At 41.1% G+C, this 23,134-nt stretch overlaps 2 protein-coding genes across 6 annotated transcripts in view; one reads left to right on the top strand and one right to left on the bottom strand.

The window, feature by feature from the left end:
- The window catches only part of LOC311254717 (interleukin-1 receptor accessory protein-like), a 44,334-nt gene that overhangs the window by 3,685 nt on the left and 17,515 nt on the right, over positions 1–23,134 (bottom strand). For 3 of the 4 annotated variants that reach the window (XM_084348627.1, XM_084348628.1, XM_084348630.1), the window contains exon 1: positions 3,965–4,077. The exons of the other annotated variant lie outside the window; for it this stretch is intronic. In XM_084348627.1, coding sequence (XP_084204753.1) covers positions 3,965–4,022 — 58 coding nt within the window. In that variant the 5' untranslated portion in view covers positions 4,023–4,077. Of the gene's footprint in view, positions 1–3,964; positions 4,078–23,134 lie in introns of those variants that run through there. 4 annotated transcript variants of the gene reach the window in all.
- Positions 5,334–17,166, top strand: LOC311254705 (coiled-coil domain-containing protein 81-like). Of its 2 annotated transcripts, XM_084348606.1 has the most exons (16): positions 5,334–5,560; positions 5,727–5,788; positions 5,894–6,047; positions 7,094–7,278; positions 7,367–7,441; positions 7,526–7,697; positions 9,295–9,409; positions 10,298–10,391; positions 10,790–10,936; positions 12,128–12,226; positions 13,010–13,179; positions 13,267–13,345; positions 15,371–15,481; positions 16,182–16,291; positions 16,372–16,497; positions 16,747–17,166. In XM_084348606.1, exons 1-16 carry the CDS (start codon positions 5,485–5,487, stop codon positions 16,883–16,885), a joined length of 1,914 nt encoding a protein of 637 aa, XP_084204732.1. In that variant the 5' UTR covers positions 5,334–5,484; the 3' UTR covers positions 16,886–17,166. The 2 variants fall into 2 exon arrangements, with proteins under 2 accessions (XP_084204732.1, XP_084204733.1); XM_084348607.1 differs by lacking the exons at positions 13,010–13,179; positions 13,267–13,345.

The raw sequence follows: 23,134 nt of genomic DNA, 5'->3' as shown, positions 1-23,134 counted from the left end.
TTTTTTATCGCCATCTTCTGTTTTTTTTCCATTAACATGGCATATTTTTCCTCACTCGAATCGAGGGTCTAAGGACAGAGGATGTCATTCACTGTACAGATTGTAAAGCCCATTGAGGCAATATGATTGTGATTTTGTATAAATAAAATGGATTTTATTTGATTTGATTAAGTCAGTACGGTTTGATCACCATTATTCACATTTCAGCAACACAAAAGTGATAATAGACTAGTACACAGGTAATAGAGGTATCCATAGGATATGCACTTTTAAATCCAGACTTGTATTTGGTTGCAGTTGTGGATCTTATTCATAGAATTTTATCACAAAAACATCAAATGTCATGATGCTGATGATTTATTATCGATATTATTGTGATGTTTTTGTTTTGTTTTTTATATTAATATTATTATTATTCAGTCATGGTCTGATTGCTGAAGCGGGCTATAGCTTAAAGCACAGTCATTCAAGCCAGAGCACGAGGCGTCTGTCTGTTTTATGTGCACACATACAAACAAACTGAAGGCAGTGAGTAAAGGCCTTTAGATTTACACTTGATAGACTTTGGTGCCCCCTGGTGGCAGCATCAAGAAGACACTGTAGCTGCTGAATGTACCTGATTACAACAAATGCATTTCAATGAATGAATGAATGAATGAATGAATGAATGAATGAATCAATGCATCATTCAATCACATTTCAAACAAAATACAAAAAAACCCAAACACTTGACTCATCACTAAATTGCGTGAATATCGTACAGCCAATATATATGTGACTCTAACAGGCACTGCACAACTTGTGGTCAGAAACGGTCTCGTCCCTGTCTGCACGCGAACCAGCAACCTTCTTTTCTCAACGGCTGAGCGCATGCGCACTGCGAACATTCGAAGTTATATCTATTGAAACCGCTGGGCCATCGCTGATGATGGTCCCCTCCATTGTGGAAAGAAGGGGTGTCTTAGGTGCTCTTAGTGTCAGCGTCTCAAACCTGTCTGACGTACATGAACTCTAGCATCGTCCTCGTATCACTCATGGTGCCAACTTGAATTTTTTTGCCAATTAAATTAAATTAATTAATTTAATTAATTAAAGAAGCACAAATCAGGCACAGATCAGGCCCAGACAGACCCAATGTCAGCAGTCCTGGCAGCTCCGAACCTGGAGCTCGCCAGGCAAGTCAGTGTGGTCAGACGCAAGGCTCCAGGGTCGCACGACAGTGCACGTCATCGACACCTCAGCCCATGTCACGCAATTGCAGGGACATCGGTGACTTTGACTTACAGTACATAGCAATGGAGGTGACAAAAAGTGTACCCTCCGAGGCGTCATGCTGACAGACCCCAAATATACCGTGGTCTGTCTAAATTTGTGGACCTAGCCACAAAAAGGACAGCGGTTTCTGTCCAGTATAAAAACGCTTAGTGACACACGTACGTCTGCCTCTGAGGAGGAAGACAGTGAGCCAGAGCTGCTAGGAGGAGATGCCACCGAACCCCCCACATCCACATCAAGCACCACATATTGTGCACCTAAAGGACCAAGTGGGGCCCATACCTACTTACCTATCTCTGAACCTTTTTTTAACAGCTGCTATTATGATATGACATAGTATGGTAAACACAGGTGCTACTAATGGCATTAATTAGCCTAAGGTCCAGATTCAGCTTCACTTAAATTGAACAAAAGCTTTTGATGTCAAAACGACTGTTGTGCAAATGGTCTACACATAAACCTATAAGTTAGCCACTGTTGGCCACAGTACTTTATCTTGTATTTAAGTATTTCAGTATTTAATCCCTTGAGATGTGTGTCCATAACTACTTAATATGTATTCTGGACATGTCAAGATCCAGAGAGGAGGGTCCTGTTCAGCCATGTCTGAGAATGTTCCCAAGAACTCAACATGGAACAAGGAAGGAATTCAACAGCTCTTGGTGTAGGAACAATCCATGGCTGGAGTCCGAGTCAGGGTTTTCCAACTGGAAAAAAGCCTTGTTTAAAGATGCCGGGTTTAAACTTCACTAAAAGTCAGAACATCACATGAATGCCATGTATGCCTGGAGTGAACCCAAAAGGGGCCATTGAGAGTAACAAATGAATATTGGACGCCTTAAATGAGGGTAGAAAAGTTACATAAAAACAATTGCCGAGGTGCTACTGCTCCGAGGGGTCAGTAGCTGGACCCCGGACTAACGGTGACATAATATTTTCCTTCATTAGTATATGGACCCCCTGATGAAGCCTTGCCCACCCTCTGGCCACCCCTTGTATAAAAGTCTAGTTCCGCCCCTGAATAGTGTAGGTTGGCCCCTTGTGAAAGTATACCATGAGGATGTGACTATTAGGAAACATTGTGAGCAAAGGGACCACATCCCTGTTCTCCAGTGGCTAATGGTCTTGTGATGTCCAATGTGATAGGAATAAGGTCAACATATGTGGAAGTACTCTGACTAGGGAACTCTTATTCATGTTATTTGACACGTCTCGTAATGTGCTGCATTACCACATGGAGATTTCACAATGGGGGGTTGTTGATATTGTGTGTATTGGTTTGAAATTCATAGCAATAGCACTATAGTTACATCGTCAACAGAATTTTAATTTCACACCTTTTTGTCTTGATATTGTCATATAAAAGTTGATGGCCTCTTAACCCCTTTTTGGCTCGACAATCTTCAGAATCACAAGATCTGCTTTAATGCCTGTTCTTTTATAATAAAAAGGTTGTTTCTCTCACATAAAATTGATGATTAGTCCTTTTTAAGTGTGTTACTACATTAGTATTATTATAATCCACTTACTTTTTAAGACTTTTTAAGACTTTTTTTTAAAAAACCAAATGACTGCAGTGTAATATCTGTGTTATTATCAAACTGGAATGGCACTGAGTGGACAGCATACTTCTGCCAACAGTCCCCTTTAATTCAACTAGGCTTAAACCAATATCAAATAAAACATAATAAATCTGCTAGATCCAGATTTCTATTTGGATCTGTATCAGACCAAAAATATTCAAGACTTTTTAATGCCTCATCATGCCTATTTTTCAAGGGAACTGAATTCAGTGTGTTCAGATGCAGATACCCTGGTAAATACTAAAATAATGAAAAATGACTCCATTATAAGTTCAAAACTACTATTTACATCAAAGTCACAGCAAAATGTTAAAGTCATTACGCAAGAAATTCACCCCTGCCAGTGATGTTTCACCAGACTTTTAACCTGATGCAACGTGTAAGTAGCATTTCACTGTTGCAGTCCAGGTAGAGCCGGTTTTAACTACCTTATATTAAGTAACTTTAGTCAGGTGGTTTTCAACAGACAGTGCTGAATGGTTCAGCGATAGATAACATTGCATGGGTTGTGAGATGATTAATGAGGGGTAGAAAGAGGAAAAAACTAAGTTCTGCTGCATAAATCTACCCTTTTTTCTGCTTTTCTTTGAAAGATTGACCATTTACTCCCCTGCGTGTGTCTGGGTGAGTTATTTACAATGTGAGAAGATAAGAGGGGCAATGTCTCTGGTGAAAATGAAAACAAGTAGTAGAAATGTGAAAATGGGGAATGAGTTGAAAGGTTGGGAACCACAGGTTTAATCTTTAACAGTGTGATGATGGTTATGTAAGATCTTAATCAAATAAGTAACTAACAACACTAATAAAATAAATGTAGTGAAAGAAAAAGGACAATGTTTCCCTCTCAGAAGTAGAATAAAATGCTATACAAATGAAAAGTAAAGTATAAGTACCTTCAAAAGTTTAGCCAAGTAACAATAAGTTACTTTCCACCACTGAATATGTATATTTAAGTGTATTCATATAGGACTATACATTTATTAACACCCACTTTAAATTTTGAATATTTAACACCATAAATAGTTTGGAATCGCCACCTGTTACCGCTGAGAGATTTACACAGAATTCAACCTGTCTAATTATGACATGCTGTGTCAGTCACTTACCTGTCAGTAAAGTGAGGAGGAGAAGCAGAAGAGCCAGAGGTACTTTTGCTGCCATCATGGTGATGCTCACTGCAGACTCATTGAGCTTGCTTAGAGGCGTGCCTTTTTATAACCAGCTGGCACACTTCTGAAGAAATCAAAGGTTGTGTCAGGTGTTCAAAAACTGAAACTATAAACAACCACACTCCCTCTCTGATCAACTGAGTTTAAAAGCCTTCAGAAACATGTCCTGTCCTATGTTTACAGTAAATGTCATAGTGTTTGTTAAACATTTACAAACAGGCACTAACACATCAAAAAGCCTCAATAGCTCAGCATTAATTAACAAAGATGCCTTTCTCATGTAACGTTTCATTCACGGTATCTGAATATTGCATGTGTAAAAAGGAAGCTGTTGGAGTCTTATCAATGTTCAGCAGCTGCCGCAGTTCGCCACATCCTTCCAGATCCATATCATAGTTTCTTCCTGATGGGGTAACCCCCTGAAAACAACCTGTATCGCCACTTCCCAGACAGCACCACTCATTTCCTCAAGGGTTGGCTAATCGTTGCCAAATAACCCGTGATGATGATGAGGGTGAGCATCACTGGGGTGATTTCAGACAGCTCTGTAGCAGACATGCAGCTGTCCTCACAGGCAATAACATGGTGCAATAACATTTATGTGTAAAACCAGTGAAGTTTCAATTTCGGGACAAGCTGGTTCCTCAGAAGTGTATTTAAGAGTACTTGAGTAAAGGTACTTTCCTTTATTTACTGTTATTACTTTCCTGTAATTACTATATTAATAATAATAATAAGTATTATTATTACCATTATTATTATTATTTTCAATCATTAATAATTAATAATAATTACTATAATAATAATTTGAACTATAATACTTTGAGGTACTTGTACTTCACTTGAGTATTTCTATTTCTATTTTCTGGTACTTTATACTTCCCCTCCACTGCATTTTAGAGGCAAATATTGTAGTTTTTTACTCCACTACATTAGTTAGTTACTTTTCTCATTACATGCTGCATCAGTGCCAAATGAGTGCATGTTTATTGACAATCAGAATAAAAAGAAAACTGATTCCACTAATCAGAAGAAACATGCTGAATATCGGACCTGATGATTGGCCAGGACGATAATCGATCCATACATAATTTACTTTTAATATCAGATGCTTTAAGAATGTTACTCTAATACTATTTGTATGAGTGACTTTCACATTTACCACAGTATTATTTTTAACGCGATATCTTTATTGTGACTCCACTGTGACTTCTGGGTACTTCACACAGCGCTGCTCATCTTAAAACCTGCTCTGCTGTATCCGCAGTGACAGAGAGACTCTACGACGCACCGGTGCGCTCTGGAGAGCCCTGCATTGCATTGCATTGCATTGCATTGCTAAGGGATACCGAGGCGCTCAGGTGCTCCGGAGACTGTAGACAAGCAGGATAAATACAGCAGAGACTCGTTTTGAAGTGCTTCACCCTGTGAGGATTCTTCCGACGAGTTTTACAGAGATGACTGACATACTGCGGCTGGTGTCAGAGGCGGACAGACGGACTTTACCGACTCTCCGCCAGCTGTCTGAAAACGGTCCGATTAAAACTTTTGTCTTCTGTAAACCAATGACACTTTGTTTAACTCTTCGTCCAGCTGCTGCTAGTTTATATGCTGTGTATACAGAGCCAAGAAAGTGCGCATTTGCCTTTCACGACGTCTCCATGTCGCCAAATAACCAAACAAAATGCGTTTCTTTCAGATATTAACTGTATCTGGGGCGATGTATCCGGCTACATTGAGCGTCAGATGACCTTACAGAAGGTAAGTCTATCTATCTATCTATCTATCTATCTATCTATCTATCTATCTATCTATCTATCTATCTATCTACAGTATCTAACTACCTACCTACCTACCTTCTACTAGGGGGTCCACCTGGCAGGACTAGGGACCTTCACCTTCTCTCAGCAGAAGGTGGACACAGGAAACAAGTTCACTATGATCCAGAGACCCATCTTCCTCCTGGCCGGGAAGCTGGTCCAGTCTCTGGGTTTGAAGCAGGTCCGACCTCTGGCTGCAGGTGAGCACATTTTTAAATGAGCCGCAATAACAAAAGCAAAAAATTACAGCCTTTGTTGTGATATATATTGTAATTTAGGCTGTATAATAACGTTTTAAAATGCTTTAGGTGACCCTGTTCCTATCTGGAAAATTGGTAGGAGAGTAATTGTTGTTGCTGATGGTAATCCTATTAAGAGTTCAAATGTTTCAGTGTCCCTTTACAGCTGTTGATGGCATCATGGCAAACGCTCTCAGTTGGACTTCAATAAATAATTCAAAATTCTGGGAAATACAGTCATTCACTCTCTTGCAGAGATTTAGATGAGAAGATTGATATCTTTCTTGAAAGGTAAATATGATGCTAAGCTAACACCTGCTACCTTAGCTTAGCATAAAAACTGGAACCAGGGGGAACTGTTAGCCTGGCACGGTCCAAACATAAAATCTTCCTACCATTACTTATTAATAAATGCATTGTCTCTTGTTTGTCAATTCTATGCAAAACCAAAGTCTAAAAACACCAAATCACAGCTGAGCAGAGCTTCAATAGATTTAAAGCTAAATGTTGAACTTTTTATTAGAAGCTGCTGTAAGTGTTGTTTTCTTATTAAAATAATTGTAAAAAAAAACTCTGACAACATCGCCAGCTAGCCCTGGCCTGTCCTGGTCCAAAGCCTCTGGGCTAGCAGTATAAACACCGACACTTCCCCAATGCTCTGAGCTCCCAGTCCGGGCCGCTAGCTGCACGGCTAACTGAGCTAACGGCAGCTACGGTTAGCAGCAGTTAGCAGTTACTCTGGTGATATGCTGCCCCGTATTTGTTTTGAGTATGGATTCGACATGTGGCAAATGCTCACCTGTTGCACCTTTAAACACTTACTTGACAATAACTGAAGATGTTATGTAATACTACAGGGAAATGAGTAGCCTTCATTTACTATAAACAGGGAGGATATGCTGGAAAATCATAGCTGCCCTCATGACAACAGATACTCATTTGAAATTGTATGAATCTTAAAGGGAGGTGGATCAATCACGTTAACTGTGTGTGTGTCTCCTTTGCAGCAACACATCTACCAGTGGTGCAGCTGAACTTTGCAGCCGTGTCACGAGAGACTCCGTTCAGTCGAGACGTGGTGGAGGGCTGCGTTAGAGAAACTCTCCTGCTCCTCTTCAGAGCTTTGGCCTCTGAACAAAATGTGTTCCTCACCTTACAGGGAATCGGACTTTTGTCCTTTAAGAACAACAAGGTGCTCATACTGTATTTCTCATGCTGTGATTCACATTGTTTTCGACTACGACCACTGTTTCGTTAATCTCATGTGATGTTATTGAAAGGTGCGGATGAAGTTCAACAGAGATTTTATAAATGCCATGGATGGAACTGGAAAGCTGCTGTTAGCCTTTAACAACGTGAGTATAAAGAAGCGCATGTGTGTGTTTGTATGTATGTACAGTAAGTGTTATTGCAGATCATGTGTACTTTTGCCCCCCCAGAGACCTGGCAGCAGCGTGTCTTTAATGTCGGGTGGACTGTCCAGGCTTCAGAGGCCACAGACTACTAACCCCATCACCCTGCCAACTGTCTGCTCTTCTCCGCCAGACAACAAAGCTGGTGACAAAGATCTGTGGAGCTTGTCACCAGCTCCAGACCAGAGGAATGCACGAGGTGAAAGAGCTTTTTGCACAAGGCTGACAATTTGGGATTTGATTGCACTTTAATGAATCTAAATTAAGTATTGAATCAAATCCAAACTCTTTGAAATCTCTTATCAACTTTCTGCCAAAAAAACCAACTAATTTGTTCCTCACTGTGATGATGATCTTGAGCAGCAGTGGCTGTAGAAGCTGAAATAAGCGTGATGTGATGGAAATGGTAGTTCTTGTTCATATGTCCGTATGTGCGAAGGGCTTTAGCTGTTTGGAGGAGTGGATACCATCGATATTTTGGTGAATAAGTCTTATTTTATTTCTCGCTGAAATGTTAGCTGACTCTGGTATCTCTCTTTAAAATATGAACCTACATCCAAGGGCCAATTAGCATAGCTTTACATAGACTGGAAGGAGGGGAAAACCAGCCTGGCTCCGTCCAAAGATAACAAAATCCCTCTACTAGCACTTTTATACTTGCTTATGAAGAAATGATATCTTGTTTGTTTAATATGTACCAAGAAAAGAAGTGTAAAAAGACAATTTGTGATTTTACGGGGAGTGCAGAACTTTTTCTCAGGGCCCTGACGCACCAGGCCAACGGTTGACTGTCGGCCAATGTCGGGGCTGTCGGGGTGCATCTGTGACCCCAGCTTGTGTGGCGAGATTAGTGTGAAACAAGTGGCTAATGCTTCTGTAATCCGGAGCCTTCCCTTTTCACTTTTTGAATGACAAATACTGACTACTGCCACCTGGTGGTATCGGAGGTATTTCCTCTCATGCAGCCGCAGAAGATACGAGCTAGTTGGTCTTCAGCTGTCGTCTTTGCGGTGTGTTTAAGTGAAGCACTTTGGCCGAGGAACAGGTGACATGAGGCGACGCAACAGTCAGCCTTTGTCACTGCTGGTTCTTCGAAAATAAGGCTCGAGGAGGTTTATGGATTCACAGGTCAACTATTTTACCCTACTTCTAGCCTTTATGCTTAGCTAACTGTTTCCTTGCCAAAGCTTCATATTTGTCATACATTCATGAAGGCAGTAATCTATCTTCATCAGAAAAGCAAATATTTTCCAGTGTCAAACCAGTGTTTCCTCTACATTCATTCAGGAGTGGTGGACCAGCACGATAAGAGCATTACCACAGCAGCTAGATACAATGGGAAACAAAACAAAAAAACACACGTAGAACAAATGAAAGTGTACCTCCTGCCAGTACTGCTGCAAAACAAGTACAGAGGAAACACTGCCGACTATTCATTTAAGCTGTGATCTTGCAGTTCAAGATGAACTGGTTGCACCAACAGGTTGGGGTGGAGCCCTGTTTCAAATAAACCATAAATAAAGCTTTTAGTTTCTATTTGGTGCATATAGAAAGCTGGTGATAGTGAAAGCTAGATAAGAGATTAGATGAGGCTTAAACATTGTACCAAGTTGGAGCTGGCTACTGAAACTCTCTTCAGAACATAAGTAACACAATGTAGCAGGTTGAGATACAGAAACGAAAGTGTAACTATTGAGTGAGGAATGACAGAATCAGTGATGATGTATCTGGAGCATGATAAGTGCAGCTACTTTTAGGAGCAGTGAACCCCCTCAGAGTGTTGTGTGTCTCTACAGAAGTTCCCCAACAGAGAGAATCTAAATCCCATGAGACTCCGCAGCCTGCCAAGATGAAAGCTGTCAGCCTGACTGAAGAACCGAATCCGAAACCCCCAATGGAGGCCACAGACAAGTACTTCACACACAAAGACACACACAGAGAGACAGATAAAGGACACACAATCAACAGAGAGGTTCAGTTTGCAGTGCACAGAGCTGTTGTTTGCAGGTGGATGAGCCAGTGAGAACTGAGAGCTCAGTGGTGGTCTTGTATTGTTACTGGCCTGAGGCCGTTTCCAGCCCCATCAATGATGCACAACAGGCTGTGGGACAGATTTCTCCTCTGTCATCACCTGCCTGCACTGTCAGCCTCCCCCCAAGGTGCTTCACTTGAGTATTTCCACTTTATACTTATACTCCACTACATCTCAGAGGGAAATATTATACTTTTTACTTCACTACATTTGTCTGACAGCTTTAGCTACTTTTCAGATTACCTTCCTGCCCAGTGAAGACAACACGTGTTGAAGTTAAATCTTTGTGATAATCTGACAGTGTTGTAAAAAAGTACCCATAAGTCATACTGGAGCAAAGGTCTTAAAGCGTCTGATGTTAAATGTACTTAAGTATCCAAAGTACAGGTAAAGTTAATTATTTACTGTACATACACTGTATACTATGAGACAACTGATTATCAGAATTAGTGTTTTTTATCTGATTGTTGGTCAAATAAATTAATTTAATTAATTAAAAAAATAATTGAAGTGCTACTTTGGCTCTGTTGCAGCATGTAATCTATAAAGTAACTAGTAACCAATGTTATCAAATACATGTAGTGGAATAAAAAGTTTAAAGTAGCAGAAAATGGAAATACTCAAGTGAAGTACCTCAAAATTGTACTTGTACTTGAGTACACGTACTTAGTTGCATTCAATCACTAAAGAAGATGACACCAAACTGCACATGTACAACGGAGTCATTCCCTTTATGTATACAGTGGTAACAAATCTCTCACTCACAGGCCCAGCACCTCCATCTCATCAACAGAGGTCGCTCCCAAACTGAAGGCACCTCGTGTGAGTGTTAGCTGCTCTGGCCATGCCCGAGCTGGACAGGTGAGTGTTTGTGTGTGTGCGTGTGTGTGGGGGGTAGGTGCAGTCATATATCTGTGTGAAAGTGTCGATCTAATCTAACTTTGATAGCATAGACTCTAAAAATCAAAGTGAGTGATAAGAATGAGATTTTATTGTTATTACTCCAGTATAACGTTGCCCTGGTTCTACCTGCCTCTTTGCTTTGACAGGCACCATCCTTCTGAGACCATGCAAGTAGAGCTTGACAGTACAATGCCAGATAAAGCTTTATTGCTTTTACAGGAGCACAGGACTTTGTCAAGGGAGCTGTGGGGATGTAACCACACAAATGCATTCTTTACAAATAGTTCATATTAGAATGCCTGTGCAGAAAATAATAAAAAAAAATACTATAATTATAATTCCTGTGGCCTTCATAGGAGCTGTGCTACCTGTGTATGCAGCGGGCCCAAAAAAATGCTCCAGTGTACCTGAGGGAGCAGCAGCAGGCAGAGGAGAAAGCTCAGGAGAAACTCTTACTGCTTAAAGAACAACTGAGAGACAAGCAGCACATGGCCGAAGAACAGGTAAGATAGATGAACTTTAAGTAAATGCTTGTGCCAGAAACTGCTCCGAAAAAAAAAACTTAAGTAGTACAACCAGTAACAACCAATGGGTTCCTTGGGTGAGGGTCACACACTGGGACCAGTTAAATTTAAGTGAAGTGTACAAAATATAAAGCGTTTAAGGAGTATAAGCAAAAACCAGTGCCTAATGGAACAACAATAGAAATTCTTTTACAAAATTTGATTGCAGAAAATACTCACATGACATCAAGCATCCCGTTTAACTACTGTAAATCACCAGCTTGTTGCTGTTAAAGTGGAAATGCATTGTAGGTTATATACACCTCTGGAGTGACACTTGTAATGGCAGCAGGGAGGATGAGGTCAACAATGCTATTGTCAGCATAGTAGCGTCCTCATAATGACAATGCTAACCTGCTGATATTAGCATTTAGGCCACCATCTAAATTGAGCATGCTAACATTTGGTAATTAATGCAAACACAAGTAGGCCAACAGCTGAGAGCTGTAGAAATGTAAGCAGTTTTGCAGGTATTTGGTCATGACCATGAGATGACCAGAGTTGACCAGAAGATGTAACTACATTAGCATCCCCAGAGCTATGCTGCTAGTGTGGTTAAAACTATGATTATGTTTGCCAAGTGGGCGAGGGCTTTCTCACCGTAAAAAAATCTTTTAAAAGTTTGTAAAATGCTTGAATAAATATAGCCTTTTTATATTTTTTCATAGGCTCTTTGTAAGGACCTATTTCATGCTGTCTGCTGCAGGTTATTGAAGGTGGTTTGTGAGTGCCCTGGGGATTTGTCAGGAAAAAGTAAAAGCTGCCATAAAAACAAAAACCTTAACCAAACAAAAATGGAAAAGATTAAACATCTTAAAAATTGAGGAGTAAAGGGTGGTTCCACACTGGTCAGGGCCAGAGAGCTGAGCAAACGGCTTTATCCCCTTGTGAGAACTGAAGTGTGGAACATTATAACTTCAAAATTAAACAACTTTAAGTGCATGTTGTTTTTGCCAACATTAACAAAATTCAATAAAACAGCCTCTAAAACAAATCAGTGTCCCCAAGAATCGATTAAGGAGCCAAAGAGAGTCATTTTGTTTACCCTGTGATGATATGTTATGTTCTCGATGTCTTAGAACGAATACAAATAGAATAAAAGGAGCCTGTTTCTTTGTGTTCATCTGGCAGGCAAAGCTGAATGAGCAGCGTGAGCATGCAAAGCAGGTTGCAACATTCAACCTGCAAATGTCTGAGAAGAAAGAGAAGACTTACTGTCCTCTTTACCCTGTGAGTAGAACCTGGACACTCAAGTTTCAGTCTTTTTCAACAGAAGAGCAACTGTTTTATCTGTTTACAGTGCAGCCAAACACAAAAGAAGCCACATGTCAGCAATGAGAAGTATAAGTGCTTCTAATAACTAAATGTAGTTCCTTATTCCTGTTCCATTACTTCCTGAAACATTTAAAACTGTCCCACAACACATTTTTGATTAACCACCATGCTGCTGCTGACCTCGGTGTCAAATGTCAGTCTGGTAGATAAGTGTAACATGCACGTAACGGAAAGGCCCGCTTTCGTGCAGAACATCATGGACTTGCCTTGCATGGTCACTTTGACAGTAATTTTGTTGGCAAATGTCAGGCGTTCATTTCATTTTTGCACCGTCAGAAGCAGAAACAAGGAAGTGAGTTTGGTGATGTACATGAATGGCTCAACATTTTGCATGGTGGACCGCTATGATTGGAAAAACTTGTGGGAAGCTATGATTGTTGGTCAAATTTTCAGTGATCGGACAAAATGACAAGGTTGCGCTGGCCATAAGGATTGCTTGAATTTGGGTAATTGTTGTGATTGTGTGGTGTATACTAGAGAGTGCTTTGAATGTGAAGAAGCAGCAGTGGGATGTTTGATTTAACCGAATACAGTTCTGATAGACTGTGGGAGGGTTAATAGTAAAAGTACTTTAAAAACATTAAACCATACTTTAAAACTCTTGTCACTCACTGCATCTTTTTAGTGTAACAGCAGCTTGCTAAAATTCAGTGTCTTCTCTGGGCTTCATGTGTTCAGACTTCATTCATCTTCCCGACCCGACCCCTTACTCCTGTCAGGAGGATTCAGCAGCATCGTTACATGAACGAGCTTCAGAGTCAGATAGAGAGCCGGCGGCAACATGAGGTTCGAGACCAGCAGACCCGTCTCCTCATGGAGCATCTAGACCAGGTCCAGCTGGTCCAGGAGTGAGTCTGTGACAACGGTACTGCTCGGGCATTTCAGATAATCATCTGTGGTGATAACTAGTGCATCATCTGTTGTGTGTGTTTTAGGTTAGCTTTGCAGAAGGCTCAAAAGCTCCAGCAGAAACACGAGAGAACTAAGCACTACAAGAGGGCTCTGGACACTCAGGCAAGAACATACCACACAAAGCTGACTTTCAGACTTGACATTGTCGTGTATCGACTTCTTAATCTTTGTTTGTCCAAAAAGGTGTTTCAGAGTTTCAGAGTCACCAATAAAAAGGAAATAATCTCCAGGAGTCCTCCAAAGCTGAGTGCAGTAATGTTTACTTGTCGACAATTAAAGCATGAGATCATACAGACAGAAGTTCATCTGATAAGACCCAACTTCTCAATACAAAACATACTCCTTATATTCATTAATTTGGGGGCTGGGCCCCAAGGTTTGTCCAATCCTGGCTCGTTCTTTTGTTTACATCCAAATTTTGCTGACTTGGGTACTTTCCTTCTCGTGGCAAAAACACGTGCCCCCCTCCCCTTTCTGCTTGTGCCCGTCTTGTGACCTCTCTACGATATTCTCTACTCAACATTAAAACGCGTGCCCCCTCCCCTATCGACTCTTGCCCGTCTTATGACCTCTCTACGATATTCTCTGCTCATCCTTTTGTGCTCTACCATGGCGGCAACTTCAAATCTTGGAGGCCAGGCAAGGCGGAGCTGGAAAGGCGGGGCTGGCAGCTGCACTGACTCCTTATCTACATGTTTGACCTTGGCTTCTCTGTGAGCAGAGCAACACCTTCTCTCCTCCATGATCTGCCCTACTGACTGAACAACAATAATATAACATGACTTCACTCTTTCATTTGTGGTTATATTTCACTCCAAAGTAACACAATTCAGTCATTTAATCATCACTTCAATCAATAGGTGCCTGTTCGATCAACTAGTTCATTTATGATTCATTCACATTTTGATTAGATTCTTTAATATTTCAGTACTTGTTACCAGTTGTTATATGTTACCACTAACTACTTATTTATGATTATATGGTTATATTACACTACAACATTTTGCAAATGATTGTGTTCCCATACTTGATCACCAGTGACAGTATGAGCAGAGTAGGACACGGCCATCTTTTTAGTCTGGGATTGGTTACTTTTTAAAGTTTAGGCGAATACACAGTGATTCGTTTTCATTTTTATGTTTTATCCATAACTATTGTTTGGTTAACAAAATAAGCCTGGTGTTGGCACTTTAAATATATATTCTGACAGTGATTATTTATGAAGAATCTCAGTTCTAAATATGGAAGATGAAGGACGTCCACATGTGCTGTTGTGTTGTTCAGGCTGAGGAAGGTTGTAGGTCAAAGGAAGGCAGCAGAGTAAAGCTACCGCCCATCCTGCCAGTCAAGGGCCAGAGTGCAGGCGGGTTTACCCTTCACGTGAATACTAGAACATACTGTACAGTATGTCTTATATGATCTGTCACATATTAGGTTATATGTTTAACATCAAACTCTACTATGAAAATTGTGAAACAGGATCTGGTTACTTGTTTTATTGCAGCATACTGTGTTAGAGTTTGGTCACTGCTTCTCTTAAAATTCCTGTTAAATAGTCTTGTTCTGGCAACAGTACTCATTAATAAGAAAGAAAGAAGAAGTAAAACAGGGGCTTTCAGGGAAGTTACTGCTCTTCTAAAGACTGCTTCTTTGCACAAGGCGGTTGAAGGATACATAAACCAGTACCAGCATAACAAACCCAAACCTCTGACTGCACTGTTGGTGGTGGAGTTGCATTGGGGATAATGTCAGCTCCAGATTTTGAGGAAGAAGAATGCATTAAATAAAAAAATATATTTTGGATTCTGCTGCAATGATTTTAATGTCCATTTACTGTCCGTTGTGAATAAAATTCATGCCAGCTGTTCTACTGGTGGACCAAAATCATGCTTGTGTCCTATGTTCAACATGCTCAGGTGCTGCGTGTGTCTCATCAATTTCAGAGAGAACTTGATTTTACAAAATTCTTCAATATTTTTTGGAATATCAACAAACAGCAACACAATTTTCATTTGGCTTTGTTTTGATCTCTTGGGTGAGAAAAGCCACATCCAGCACAGGGAGATTTTTTTCCATGATCTGCTCTGTGTTAATCTACATCCAAAATGCATCTGTTCTGTCCTTTAGGTGGGAGATAAGAAGTACACAGACCCTCCAGAGTGCCAGGCTGACAACTGCGGGTTCAACTGCTGTGAGACAGCAGCCAGTAACACCGAGGGCCGAGAGAGGGCGCAGAAGGTCACCTCTGTTTCTGATTGCTGCCATAAAGATTGATTTTCAGTCACAACCTTATCCAGATGTCAGAAATAACCACAAAGATGTTAAATTATATTAAAAGTGTCGGCTTTGTTTTGTAGTGGAAGAGGTACTGGGATCCCTGACTTAAAGGTGCAAAATGTCTGAATTGACTGATTTTTCATACTCAAAAAAAAAAAAAAGCATATCACCAGAGTAACCACTAACTCAACATAACGTCAAAAGGTTTTAAACTGAAATTAAGTAAACATAGTAAAACTACAGTGTAAAAATACCCTTAGAGGTAAAAGTCCTGCATTTTATTTTTACTTAATTAAAAGTACATACAACATACAACACCAAAATGTAGTAAAAGTATCAAAAGCCAACCATGTTATATTATTATATATATTATATTGTTGCTATTAATAGCACTGATGCATCAACATGTAAGCAGCAGTTTCATGTAGTATCTAGCTGAGGTTTGGCAATAGGATGGCTTAAACTAAACGTCCATCAGATTTTATTTATCTGAGCTTTGTATAAAATCTTACCCAGCATTTAGTGGAGTAAAAAGTACAATATACAATAAAAAGGTACATTTCCAAAGGTATAAGTACACTACTTGAGTACTTTAACAGGTATTTTCAGGCTACTAAGACGCTTCTTTAAATTGACGCGGTTTCATTCTACATGCTGGCAGCTCTTCCAGGTAAACTTCAGCGCTGCCACTCAGAGGAAAAAGGAAGAACTTTACAACCGTCAAGAGCAGCTGGAGAAGGAGAGAGAAATTCTGAAACAAAACAAAATGGAGTGAGTAAAGAAAGTTGGAAGTGAAAGAGATACCAATGAGAATGTGTAAACTATAGTAGTTTGATATGTTTCCTGTCCAGGTTACTACTGGATCGCATTAATCACTTTGAGAAGAGGAGGGACATCAGTAAGTCACTGGAGGATGAGTGGAGTCGCACTACGAGGCTCAAACATCAACGAGAGGAAGAGGAGAGGCGCTTTCTGAGGTGTGTGGATGTAGGATCGCCCTGAGCCACCATCAGCATTCACCCATGCATTTACATCTGTTCATCTATCCATAGTGCTGTAATCAAAAGTCAAAGTTCAAATTCAAAAGACAAATTTGAAGGTCAGAACTGCCACAACACTCATCTGATTGCGATCTACTGTACTTTGACTTAGAGGATATATCACGGCCTTCGTCATTCATACAGGACGACATGATTTCCTGCTGTGTTCTGTCTCCCTGTGGTCAGGTCTGCTGGTCAGCTCCTGGTGGATAAGCTTGAAGAGTACAGGCGCTGCTGCCAGTGTAAGAGGAGGACCACCAACTGTGGAGAGACCAACATCTGGAAAGACTCCCACTACCTCTCTGGCTCCCAGTTCATGATCTGATGAGCAGTGGAGCCTACAGCAGCACTTGAACATCGATACCTCACAAACTAAACAGGACCTCAACCCTCGTAACTCATCGTGTGACGGCAACTAAAGATTGAATTTACAAGTTAAGTGTTATTGAAGCATACTTGGATGTTTTGGTGTGTACTGTCCTCTCTTCTTGCTCTTTTCCAAAATCAGTCTGTGGAGTTCATATTTGTTGCTCTTTTATTTTCCCTAGTATATGGTTGTTTTTGGTATTTGTATGTACTCACCCACATATTCAGTCAATAAAATATTTACACATATTGACTGATGGTAGAGGCTTCTATACACAGTGCCAGCTGCTCATCAGGGGGAATCCACTGCTTCCTACGCACTATTTTCTTTCTACCAAAATACTGTAGAAGGAAGCTTGCATCTACGCATTGACCAGACATCGTCACTACTGACATTAATGGTTTCCTTCTTGGTGGAGTTGTAATGTCAGCTAACTTCGTCAGCTTGCCTCTAGTTCATGAGTAGATGCGCACTTCCTTCTGTGTGGTGATAGAGAATGAAAGTAATTCCTACACGAAACTGCTCACAACAAGGTCTGTTGGTTATCTTGAGGAACCCGGTCATGATTTCTGTGAAGAGACATTTTTCCAGTTCTTCAAATATATATACACCTATCAGCCACAACATTAAAACCACTGACAGGTGACGTGAATAACATTGATCATCTCATCACAATGCGATGTTCTGCTGGGAAACCTTGGGTGCCACCCATCCAAACACGGTTGTGGACTAAGTACACCTCCTCATCACAACAACACTACCCTATGGCAGTGCCCCCCCAGCAGGACAATGTGCCCTGACACACTGCAAACACTGCTCAGGAACAGCTCGAGGAACACAATAAAGGGCCCAAGGTGTTGACCGGGCCTCCAAATTACCCAGATCCCAATCTGATCAAGCATCTGTGAGACATGCTGGAGCAGGTCTGATCCATGGAGGCCCCACCCCCCAACATACAGGACCCAGAGGATCCACTATAAAACGTCCTGGTGCCAGACACCACAGGACACCCTCAGAGGTCCTAAGTCCATGTCTTGACAGGTCAGAGCTGTTTTGGTTGCACAAGGGGAACCTTCACAAGCGAAATGCAATCTAGTTGCATTATAGTCAAAAGAAGGCAGACCAGACATCTCTACGGCCGATATCTCCAATACTCAGCAACTCACACCAAAACAATCTAGATGATAAATATCACTACAGACAATAAAAAATATATTTTCTTATTTCGGGAAGAACTGTCCCTTTAAGTATTTTATATAAAAAAAAAACTGAAGAGGAAATAGCATCACTAATCAACTTACAATCAACAAGCAAAGCCTTATGTCATTTAGCATACACCCTGTATGCTGCACAGATTTAACAGCCCGGTGAGATTTCAGGTTGTATAAATAAAACTGACTTGACCCCAGCAAAACATTTGGTCAAGGCACACAGCAAATTAAAATATATTTCCCTCAAAACATTAAATGCAGTAAGCCTCTTTTTTGGCTTTACCTGCACACCTGTTGTTTCTGTGTGTGTTTCTTGAGGTTTAAGCCTTCACGCTCACATTTATTTTTTATTTTGTAAAGTGCAAACGGATAAGTAAACAAACAAAGTTCTGTGGTTCTCGTTTAGTTTGGTCACAAGGCACAGTGTATCAATGTGGGACTGTGCACTTTTCGGAGAGGCTAATCAGCTACAGTAGTTAGCATGTAACCTGCATAAGGGCTTCGATGCATTTTGCAACAAACAAGAACCCTCATCTTTACTCAGTGCGGTCTATGAGAGAATAAAGCAGGCTAGGTCATGTTAAGTTTTTTGACTGTGAAGTTTTCTTCTTAAAAGGCAAAGTAACATGGCTGTTATGATAAAACGATATTTTTAGATTCTGAACAGCTTTGGAAATTCATGTTTTTTTGTCAGTGCCTGTCCTTCACATACTTTGAAGGTTGGCTGTCCCGTCTCTGACCCTGACAAGTAATGAGAGAATGTGTTTGCTAGAATACAGAGAAGTACGTTATTTACAGAGAGATCAAATGCAAGAGGACCCCAATAGGCCTCATGTTTCTGAACACTGTGAGGATAAAAGAAGCAAAACACAAGTCTTCATAAATCATTGTTGTTTTCTTTATAAATGTTGATTGGATTAATCAAATTGGAGCAAAGAGAAAGTGAAGAAAATAAAAGAAGATGAGGATGAAAGGAGGTATGCGTCTTTCATATGGGAGTGTATGCAGTTTCTCTGGATGATAAATGTGTTGCAGGATCATGACAAGATTCTTCTGGCTGAGGTCCCAGTTCTCTGTGAAGCCAAAACTCCTTTTTTAATCAGTTCATGGAGGCATTTTGAAGGTCTTTGTACTGAAACAGATGCACCACACACTCCAGCTGATTAATGTACTAACTGGGAGATGTATTGTGTGTATGGACGAAGAGATGTGTGTGTTTGTGGCTGCATGTGTGTGAGACATATCTCATATTCTCATAAGTTTATAAAAATGATCTGATGAGATACGCACGGGGAAATCCAGACACGAGTCAGAGATAACGTCATAAATGTGCAAAAGTGCAAAAACTAAACCAAATACTGTCAAATACTCCCACGTCTCTGTGGTCCTTTGCCTCAAGTGTTTGGATGTGACTGTGTACGACCCACCCATCGCAAGCAAAGTCCAGTGGTGTGTTATTGTAGGGATTTAACAAGCCCATGTTGAATCTCCCGTAAGTATTGTTCCAATACTCTCAAAACTCAAGTGGACTTGTTCGAGATCAACCCTTGAAGAGGAAACGACCTATGTTCTTTGTGAACATAAGCATGCTGCTGTTTGGACTTGTGCTCAAGGAAAAATGTGTTTAAAAGTCCAATTTGTAAGAAAGTTGATTTTTGAGCCTCATTCTCAACTTCAAATACTGAAACTGAAGCCGACCCGACCTGCAATCAAAAAGCGTCAGTGTTTGACGCGTTGGAAATGAGACTAAAAAAACTGCCACTGTCACGAACACAAACCTCTTGTCCATGAGTGGAGGGATGCTTTCTTCTGTGGGATGATACTGTTGGCGGGTATAGTTAAGTAGAAAGAAAATAGTTCCTACATGAACCTGCTCACAACAAGATCTGTGGATTACCTTGAGTTACTGGGTGATGATTACTGTAAAGAGACATTACTGTTGAGTTTTCGAAGCAGAGTACCGTCTAGTTCCATCATACTCGAGAGAAGACAGACATCTCGATCGCTGATATCTCCAAAACTCTACAACTCACCCCAAAACAAGTTGGATAAATTGCACTACAGGTAAGTAGAAAAACATGTATTCTTGATTTTGGGGTGAACTGTCCCTTGAAGTTAAAGTCTACTAATCTTGTGTCTAGCAGAGATCACGTCCTCTCCTGCTGTTTGGACAATCATTAGTTGTGTGTGTGGACTCATCAGTGTCTCTGGTTAGGCTCATTGAGGGTATGTCGTCTAAGCTGAGTCATTGGAGTGCATTGTGGGGCCATTAGAGGGGTGGAGGGCACCGCCTCATGGGGCATCTGCGTTCCCCTCTGAGAAGCAGACAGCAGGAGACCAACGACAGCATACTTTAAGTTGTTTGTCATGCACACAATGACTGTGAACTCTCCGGGGGGTTATGTGAGGACGAGTAAAATTATATTTGGCTGAAATGTAAACCTCTTTCCTCTGGAGTAAATCTGTGAAATGTGTGAAATTAAGGAATCTTGTGAAAAACTAGTGAACGCCGCCGTTGCCCTTTGTTTCTCTCTTCCATCACCCTTTCTATTGTGTGTGTGTGTGTGTGTGTGTGTGTGTGTGTATTTCCGTGTTCCCAGATTCCCAGGCCTAGTACATCTAAAAGATATCCATCTTAGTTTTGCTGGCAGACAGAATGTGGTTGGCTTTTTGACAGTCAGTCCAGACCCAGATGTTCCCACCCTGCCCACACGCCAGCCCACAGTGACAAGAGCACAATCCCCGTTAGCCAAACACATTGTGAGAGCGGGTGGGCCGTGTCACTGAAAGACAACTAACACATGACCACTTGTTTTTACTCTGAGAGACACTAATGGGGAGCAACATGTGTTTATATCCTCTGTATGAGCAGCCACTGTATGGATTTCTCCATACTTTGAAGCCGTGTGAATGGGGCTCTTGAGAGCCATTCAATCAAAAACAAAAACACAAGAGCAACAGTGTAAGAAATTGGTTGTTTGTGACTGCCTATACTGCATTTGTTAGCATATCCGGATAAGTAGCATTACCTACTGTTGTACCCAAGGGTTACTTACAAGACCAAGAGCATATCATTCCCTACGTACAAGAGCATCCCAGTCGCCAGAATAAAATGTTATCAGTTAATATTACTGCAAACCACAGACACCTCCAAGTCATGGCATAGGCTACGTACCATACTGACATTTGTACAAAACATGCCATATCGCGTTCATATTACATGTTTATTAACTGACTTTGACATCAGGGGATGGAAGGGACAGTGGTGGAGTTACAGCTGATGAGGATGCCAAATGGGACCGCAGTTTGAGTCTGCATTGCAGCATTTGTAATCGTGAAAGAGGTATTTTAAGCCAAACCATGATGTTTTCCTAACCCTAACGAAGTGGTTCTTGTGCCTAAACCCAGCCAGAGCATAAGCACAACATTGTGATAAGAGAGAAACAGAAAATTTAACCTGAACAAAAGTAAAGTTGCAGCATAAAGAAATGTACGACTTGAACTTATCTGTGGTTTTGCAGAAATGCACTTAGCTAACATTATTTATTCATAGGCTAAAAAACTGAATCAAAATCTTTCTCAGGGACAAAAATCAAAAGGACTTTAAGATATCAGACAGAACTGATGCAGATTAGAAAAGACAAAAGCCTTCAAAAGCGAGATCTGTTATTGATTAGACTCCTTTTCAGCTTGTCTGAGAACCAAAAGCCGTTTCCTGTGATGAAACCAGTGCAGGCCAGAGCCCAGAAACAACCACGCCTGCTCCCTCAATCCCTTAACAGTGTGTCTTACATATGAACACGTGAGTGCGTGGAACACACTCACACACATGCACATACAAGCAGAACAGACACAACCAGAGGGCATGCCATGTAACACACTCTGCATGTCAAAAAATCTAATTTCCTGTAAAAAATATACTTGTACCGTTCTACTGAAGCCTCCTCCTTTCCTGTTCCTCTTCCGATCATAAAGGTACAGCCTAATGGTTCACACATGAATAACCTCAACACACATACACACACAGATACGCACTCAAAAGTGCAGCTCGCCCCTCCCCTCCTGATCTCTATCCTCTTATCCACATTATCCCTCTGCTTCTCCTTCTCGTCACTTCTTCTCCTTTTTGACTTTGATAAATTTCTTCTTCTAGATGACTGCCGTTCCTCCTCCACCACCTCTCTACATATTTATCCCATCTTACTTCCATCTATCTCTTTACGTTTGCCCGTCCCCAGCGTGTTATCTGTGGTTCCTGTCCACCTTAACACAACACACATGTATTCAGTATTAAGTACAAAAACACAGCAGCTGCATGGAGCCCATCTTGGCAGCGTCGCAGAGAGGTCAGCATGGATGTGCCAAAGCGTGTGCACGTGCTGTGGTTTGCGGTACAATGCGGCTAAATTGTTCTGCACAGTGCAGTGTGTCATTAGAAACTATTTTTCAAGCTGACAGTTGATTCACAGACAGCGAGCTGCGATTCATTCTGAGCATAATGACTTCCACGTTAAGCAGAGGTTAAATTAGCTCTGCGTATGTGCATGTACTGCACATGCACTGGTGGACTCAGGGAGGGGGGTCGGCTACCCTCAGCTAAAACGCTGAGGAAGTGCCCTCTTGAATGCCCCTATGGTAGATAAAACATGATAAGTGCCCTCTACGGTGCCCGCTCAGTACCTTTTCTGCCCCACCACATATAGCTGGTGCCTTTTTTATTTTTCTTGCCCCTGCCAATCAAACATCCTGAGTACATGACATGTTTGTGTGTAGCTCAGAATTCAGCCCTCTCCCATGCCTGTTTATGGGCAAACTATGCTAGCAGGGTCTGTCAGAGCACAGCCAGAGGATATGGGAAGAGTGAGAGAGTGACTGAGTGATGGAGAGAAAGAAAGAAACAAAGTATAACTTGCCTGTGCAGTACAGTTTAGTTGCTTTATGTAATATCTAACCACAACTCCTCCAGATTTTTCATTAGATTTGTCCTGTGAAACAT

The sequence above is a fragment of the Pagrus pagrus genome, assembly GCF_965226575.1.
Source record: "Pagrus pagrus genome assembly, chromosome: 1".
NCBI lineage: Eukaryota > Metazoa > Chordata > Actinopteri > Spariformes > Sparidae > Pagrus > Pagrus pagrus.
The sequence above is the reverse complement of the archived record's forward strand: the minus strand, read 5'-3'. Positions and strand labels throughout refer to the sequence as shown.